Source organism: Cucurbita maxima, unplaced genomic scaffold, assembly GCF_002738345.1.
Source record: "Cucurbita maxima cultivar Rimu unplaced genomic scaffold, Cmax_1.0 Cma_Scf01049, whole genome shotgun sequence".
Lineage (NCBI taxonomy): Eukaryota > Viridiplantae > Streptophyta > Magnoliopsida > Cucurbitales > Cucurbitaceae > Cucurbita > Cucurbita maxima.
The window spans coordinates 1-7831 of NW_019273065.1; the positions used below are offsets into that span (position 1 = coordinate 1).

Genomic DNA, 7831 nt, shown 5'->3' on the forward strand with positions numbered 1-7831 from the left:
GGAAAAACAGAGGAGAGGAGAGAGAGAGAATTTTCAATTATGAAACTAAATGATATGTACCTGAATGATTCTCTTACTCATACCCACTTCAATTCGTGCTGATAATTTTTTTACAAAAATATTCAAAATTTTTTCCTCTCTAATTTGGTATTTATCTTAAAAAGATTCCATTACATTTACAAATTATACTTAAAAAAAGTGATTATTTTAATGCCCATATGTTTTATTTATACATTTGTTCGAGAAATTATTCGATTTTTCGTCTCGATATTCATCCGTGTTTGGCCTAACGAACAAGCGAAAATACCTCTCTCTCTATTTGGGGCTCGAGTGTTTCATGATACATTACCTGAACACGATTTCAGCTCACCAGCTTTTATAATGTTTATGATTATAGTTTCTCCCTCTTATATTAATAATAAGTTTTAAACGGAGGCAAAGAGCTTAAAATATTTATGAGTGAATAAAAAGATTATTTTTAATTTTTTAATTTTTATAAAATTATTCATCGACATTGACTTTTTGTCATATTTTATTGACTTTTGACTTATAATAGTTGGTTTATTGACTTTTGACTTTTGATCGTTTGGTCAACATTGACATTTTAATCGTGGATGTAAAGTAACTTACTTCAAAATTCTCTAAAATTTTATAAAACATGTCTATTTTTGTTTAAAATTCTATTTTTAAATTTATATACTAAATATATTATTTTAAAATATTAATTTATATCCAGAATTTAGATTTAGATTTGGATTCTGAATTCAGTATCTCATTAGCTCGATATTCTCTTACATCCCTTGCAACAAGGTACAAGTTCTTTTTCGGTAGGTCAGTGATAAGAGCTCCAAAGTGAAACGTATTTTACTTGGAGCAATTCTATATTCGGTGAACTCTTGAGAATTTTCCTAAAAAACACGTAAGTAAAGACAAAACATGTTGAAAGAACTCGAGCTGGATTATGAGAATAGCCTTCACTCTTAAAAACAATAAGTAAGTAACGATGTGGAAAATGTCCGAGCTATCAAGTATCGAATCCTAAGCACGGGGTGCTACACTACCACTTACAAGCAGTTCGGTTCTAGAAGAGAGTTTTCAAAAGTGAAGAGAAATTGAATGGACGGTTGAGATCTGATGGCCGACTTTGATAAGCAAAATATTCCATGAAGGAATCAAAGAAATAGTAATAAATTATAAATGAAAACAAAATAAAAGGTTATCCTTTTGGCAAAGGAAAAGAAGAGAGAAGGAGGGCTTTTTATGGCATAGCTTTGGGTGGACATATCATACACAATGCACCCACTACAAAAGCTTTTAAATTATCGGGTTCTAATTCTCGATAGTAATGATAAATTATCGGGATTTGAAAAAGATTTTAAACTGAAGCTTTTGAACGAAGCTGCAGTTGAGTAAGAACGTTCACGAGGCAATAAAAAGAGAGAAATGGACGACTATCTAGTGGGAGTCGTGTCGGTAATACCGACAAAAGAATGCTTATAGAGTTGGTTTGAACTTTGAACTATGTGGAAAAATGGACATTTCCTCCTCTCGAGATAAAAAAAATGTTTGTATTAAAGTTTCGATCGATTAGTAATAATGGTAATAATATTTGTTATATATTGTTGACAGCTCACTCGGTCATGTCATTGAGAACGGGCCCACGTGTTGTTCATAATCCAACCTCTGAATAAAATAATAATTAATGATATTTTAGAGACAATATTGATAAAATAAATAAATAAATAAATAATATATATATATATATATATATATATTTACATTGAAAAGTGAATAATAATAATACTAAAAAAAATAATTTTAAGATTTGTTGAAAATATAAAAATTAAAATATCATACAATATTAATTAACGTTAATTAATTGTTTTATTTATTTTTAAGAAAATTTGGAAAGATGACGGTAAATGTCCAAGCCGCCGACATCGGCACGTGACTTGGATGCCGTAGCATAGAGGGCAAATTGGTCCTTTCGTTTTCATAAATTCAATGGGCCGCATTTAGTCCACTGGGCTTCTCAAACCAACTCAACGGTCAACAATAGCCGAATTTTTTAAAAATATTAAATAGCAAGAATATTACGTAAATTCATCGCTTTAAAATTTATTACTCTTAATTAATAAAATTAGATTTTAAACATTAAATAGTCATTAAATAATTATTTATTGATTCTATTTTTTTTTTCCTTATATCACACTATATGCTCTAATTATAAAATTATTTAAAATTATTTTATTAAGTAACAAGTGAAGATTCGAACATCTGACCTTTTTATTAATGAAATATACTATGACGAATTCAACTCTATTCAAGTTGATATAATTTTTTAAAACAGTTAATATGATTAAACAATAAAAAGACATATTAAACCTTGAAAAATATAAATTATTTTATCGTGAAATGAAATTCTTAGGTGTTTAATCATTCGAAAATTCGAGTACACCTTCACGTAAGAAATAGTGAACTTAAAGAGGTTAGCTACGCCCAAGATCTCAAGTCTCCGAGTGTGATACGAGAGACCTCACTATTGGAGTCGAAAAATGCAAACACGTGCAATAATTAACATGATTGACGAGACCTAAATTCATGAATAACCTTGGGATTTATTTTTGTACTTCTCTATACACGACTCACACAGCTGCACATAAATCCACTAGCAGAGAATCGTCATCTCAATCCTTAGCTTGACTATGGGCTTGCACACGAACGTGTAGTTGAAACCAACTCGTAAGTATGCATGGTTGTACAGTACATGATTGAAGAAGCAATCTATGGCTAAATGATCACACAACATGCATGAGGTTCCACTATCAGATCATCATTCGGTGACATAGTGCAACAATAGATATAGCTCAGCATAACACGATGTTAATATCTCATGAGACTATCAACCATATTTGTACATGATCATACATGCTTGTTTATTTCATGGTAACATATGTCTTACACAAACTATATGATAATATACATAATCATAATCATGACCGTACACGAACATTCATAGTTATCCTTAAGAACATGAGCGGTAAAGAAGACAAATAGAGGTCGAATTCAAACTCAATGAGCGTGGGGACGGTTTAAATTGTATGAATTCCATGAGTCAAAGAACAAGTCAAAATTCAACTCGAGACTTGGTCAATAAAATAGTTGACTTTTAAAAAATTCATTACAAAAATTTAAATTCAATACGTGATTTCTCCCATATTTTTCTGCAATATGGTCGAGAGTTTTTATAAACACACTTAATGTTGGAGTATAAACAAAACTAAAAAAACCACTCTTTTTTCTCTCTTCCTCTCTCGTCGACACAATTCCCGACCTCCATCTTCGATTCTCTTAGCCTTCCTCATTCTCTCTTGCTCTAAGAATGTTCAAACGCTTTAGCCTATCAGCCTCCATCAATGTTGACATCGTTCTCACCTCCTCTATTTGCTAACAACTGGCTTAAATTTTCCTCCATCTCCCGTTGAGGCTTCCACTTGTGGTTCGTGTTTCATCCTTCTAACATATGCTTTCCGTTTAGAGCCCAAGAAATTATATATATATATATATATCATCGATTATTTGGACAGTTTTTTTTTTCTCGTTTTGATGAGCTATGAGTATGAAAATAAAAATAAGTTGATAAATCTATAATTATTTTTTTTTATCGAATTTAAAATATATTGAATCAAATATAACAGATTAAATTAATTAAATTTATTTATCTTATAAAAAATTATTCAAATATCTAATAAATGTGTAATATTTTTAACTATGGTCCATAGTTAATTTTTTAAAATAAAGTAATGGTTGATTGTTAAAATCTACCAAACCAATTAATAAAGTATATTTTTTAAAATTATATTTTAAAAAAGAGGGGAAAAAAGGGTTTTTAAATAATAATAGTAAAAAATGAACTTTTTCATATACAGTTACGTGCGCGCGCGTGAGCAAATTCAACGGCGTACGTTAGAGTCTCATTGACCAACGACTCTTAATTTCGGTGCACTTTAGCGTCCTCCACTTATATTCTTGTCGTCTTTTTTAACTCCCTCCACAATCAGAACCGCCATTTCTGTATCATTAGCTCTACTCTGTAAACGCAAGCAATGACGAGCTCGAGTCCATTGCACGGGCGGCGTGATACCAGCTCCAGAGGTGAGCGGCGGAATTCCAGCCCCGGTAATGAGCGGCGGAACTCCAGCTCCTGTGGTAGTCATACGCCGGTTTACTTTCCCTACTCGCCCAGTCCGGATGTATCCATCGGTATGGAATCCCGCTCCCGACTTGATCCGGTGAAAGCTGCTGCTCGGTCCGTTGCTGGAGCTTTTCTTACTTGCTTTGCTCCGCCGGAGAAGGAAACCTGGCCGGGTTTGGGTTATTGTGGCGAATCTCGTCATTCTTCAGGTAATACTTGATTTTAAGCGAGGCGAATGATTAGGTTTTGTGAGTGTGTCATTTTTTGACTGGATGATACTGTGTTAACTTCTGGATTCTCTTTTGAGTAACTGGTGATGAAGATTAATGAATAGGTTTTTGCTCTCTTCTCGTTGCGTTTCGGATCGTGGACGATCGTCTGAAAATTTGGTGAAGATTTCATCGAATTGTTTGTTTTCTGCATTATCTCCCTGTTCTTGCAAATTGCAAAAACTTATTCTCCAAGACTCGTTTATTTGTTTCTAGTTGAATATTATAGCGGATTTCATAATCTTGCTAAACATTGATATCTTGAAACTTTGGAGCTCTTAATTCAATTGAACAGTAAATTACTCAGTCCAATTCTGATTTTAGGATGAAATTGTGTGTTTATTCTCTGTAATTTTAGATGCTTCCATTCCTAATGGCAAAAGAAATCGAGGATCTAGGCGAGAAACGCACTTCAGTTCAAATCTAGCTGCCCCTGATAGAGAGCCTGGATCTTTGAGTATCAGCATAGAAAAAATCCGCAAGGCCACGAAGAACTTCTCCACATCTTTAAAAATTGGGCAAGGGGGTTTTGGGGCTGTCTACAAGGGGAAACTTGATGGAGTGCCTGTGGCCATAAAACGTGCCAAGAAGGTTAAATTTGATTCTTAAGCATTTTATGAGTTAATGCTTTCAGACACAATAATCTACTCTTTGTTGTTAACTTGGATTCCATTTTGTTTTCATAATCTCTTCCTCTGCAGAGTATATATGATATTAGTTCGGGTTTGGAGTTTATAAGCGAGATTCAAACGCTTGCACAAGTAGAACATTTAAGTCTGGTTAAGTTCTATGGATATCTAGAACATGACGATGAACGAATCGTCATCGTCGAGTATGTGCCCAATGGGACTTTAAGAGAGCACTTAGAGTGTGAGTTACATTTTCTTTTTCAGCTTTATCCTCTCTTTGAACTAGACTGTTTAGTCTTATCTAAATCAGGAAACTTGATGGCAGGCATTCATGGCACTACTCTTGACCTTGCTACAAGGCTCGACATTGCAACCGACGTGGCTCATGCAATAACATATCTTCATATGTATACAGGTATGGATTTGATTCGATGTTCTACTCATCTTAACTTCGTAGAACGCTTATAGTGAATTTGTAATGACTTTTGGAGGATAGAAAGTGTGTATATAGTGTGTGAGATCCCACATCAGTTGGGGAGAAGAATGAAACATCGTTTATAAGGGTGTGGAAATCTCTCCCTAGTATATGCGTTTTAAAAACCTTGAGGGAAAGCTCAAATAGGACGATATCTGCTAGCGGTGGGTTGAAGAGAAACACTCAAAAGTGATTCTTCCAAAAGAAAAAATGTTTATTGGAGAAGTATTTCCAATCGTCATATGATTTTTCTAGATCATACATCTCCTAGTTCTTTGTTAGCCTGATTACGTTCTGCTTTGTGTAGACCGTCCTATCATTCATAGAGACATAAAGTCTTCCAACATTCTTTTGACTGAGAATTATAGAGCCAAGGTTGCAGACTTTGGCTTTGCAAGACTTGCAGCTGATGGTGATGCGACCCATGTGTCCACTCAAGTCAAAGGAACTGCTGGTTACTTGGACCCAGAATATCTCAAAACTTACCAATTGACCGAAAAGAGTGATACCTATTCGTTTGGTGTTCTGTTGGTTGAATTAGTCACAGGCAGGCGCCCCATAGAACCCAAGCGAGTACTCGACCAGCGGATCACTCCAAAATGGGTGAGACTTTTTCTCTCGTCATTTCACTATTAGTATAAGATCATATGGTTAAGAATCATGAAGCTCGACACATGTATAACATTGTCCACTTTGAGCATAAACTCTCATAGCTTTGCTTTTGGTTTTCCAAAATGTCTCATACCAATGGAAATGTATTATAATCCTCAACCATCCTCCCCTCGAACAAAATACACTATAAAAACCTCCTTTGAGGCCTATGGAGCTCTCAAACAACCTCCCTTTAATCAAGGTCAACTCCTTCTCTGGAGCTTTCGAACAAAGTACACCATTTGTTTGACACTTGAGTCACTTTTAACTACATCTTCAAGACTCACAACTTTTTTGTTCGACACTTGAGGATTCTATTATCATGACTCAGTTAGAGCATAGCTCTGATGCCATGTTAAGAATCACAAACTTCCTTTATGATATGATATTATCCACTTTGAGCATAAGCTCTCGTGACTATTCTTTTGGTTTCCAAAAGGTCTTGTACCAATGGAAATGTATTCTAATCCTCAACACATATATCATAAAGGTTAAGGATGTGAAAATCTCTAGTGGTACATATTTTGTAGTTAGAATCTCAAAGTAAGTTCACGTAGACATGAATTCAATTAGGACAAGATCATACCATCGTAAAAACATGGACTAACACGTTACTCACCGCTCCGGGTTGAAACCAATGCAGGCCATGAAGAAGTTTCACGAAGGAAAGGCCAATGAAATCTTGGACCCAAATCTAGAGCAAACAGCTGCAAATCATTTGGCAGTGGAAAAAATTCTGGAGTTGACTTTACAATGCTTGGCTCCCCGGCGGCAGAATCGGCCGAGCATGAGGCGGTGTGCGGAGATACTGTGGAGCATACGCAAGGATCACCGAGATCTCTCAGCTCCAGATTTCCGTTCATTCTCTACAAGTTCACGACGGAGTGCATCGGTAAGCGATAAATGAAACTCAAATCCAAGTAGAAAATAAGCTTTGAGTAGAAGAACAAGAACTTGAATTCTTGATACAAAAGCATGATGAATTGGAGTTCTTGATCTTCATTATAAGAGCCTAGCAGTTTCTCAGATCATATGTTCTTCCTCTTTCATTGATGAAATTATACTTGTTTGTGTGCGAGCTGCATTGTTTAGGTTTACTCTCTTTTGCTTGTAAAATTTTTGTATTTAGTTATCTTCGTAATGTCGGCGTGGTTTCTGTTCTAATGACATAAGCTAACGTGATAGATGATAAATCAAAAAAGTATCCATACTTCGCGTAAATTTTTTGAAATTGGTATTCTATGTAATGTATATACTTGATCTAATGGGCATGTTACAATCATGTTTCCTACTTTAAAGAATTATATTAATGATATAAACTATAGAATATAATTAATATAATGTCTATCTAACCCATTTATTGATTTATTCAATTATCTTTGGTATAGTTTACTAACTCACTCATTGGATTTTGACATTTTTAGTCCCAAATTATTTCTCTAAATATTTTCAACCCAAATAATATTAAAGAATAAATTCAATCCAATAACAAGATTTATTCAAATTTTTTATTTTTAAACCAAGTAAAATATTAGTTTTTAAAATATCTATTTATTTATTTTCAAACATTTAATTAAATTTCCCATTCAATTTAAATATATATATATATATA

At 34.0% G+C, this 7831-nt stretch overlaps 1 protein-coding gene across 1 annotated transcript; it reads left to right on the forward strand.

The window, feature by feature from the left end:
• Positions 1 to 4070: 4070 nt before the first annotated feature.
• Positions 4071 to 7388, forward strand: LOC111475150 (calmodulin-binding receptor-like cytoplasmic kinase 2). Its single transcript, XM_023119816.1, has 6 exons — positions 4071 to 4404; positions 4823 to 5055; positions 5166 to 5334; positions 5419 to 5508; positions 5876 to 6171; positions 6863 to 7388. The coding sequence occupies exons 1-6, from the start codon at positions 4107 to 4109 to the stop codon at positions 7124 to 7126; spliced, it is 1350 nt and encodes a 449-aa protein (XP_022975584.1). The 5' UTR covers positions 4071 to 4106; the 3' UTR covers positions 7127 to 7388.
• Positions 7389 to 7831: the final 443 nt, after the last annotated feature.

Excerpts from the sequence above, each read along its gene's own strand:
- LOC111475150 (XM_023119816.1), top strand. The coding sequence starts at position 4,107 with ATGACGAGCTCGAGTCCATTGCACGGGCGGCGTGATACCAGCTCCAGA. Across the intron at positions 5,056-5,165 it reads CCATAAAACGTGCCAAGAAG|AGTATATATGATATTAGTTC; the intron begins GTTAAATTTGAT and ends CTTCCTCTGCAG. Across the intron at positions 5,509-5,875 it reads ATATCTTCATATGTATACAG|ACCGTCCTATCATTCATAGA; the intron begins GTATGGATTTGA and ends TGCTTTGTGTAG.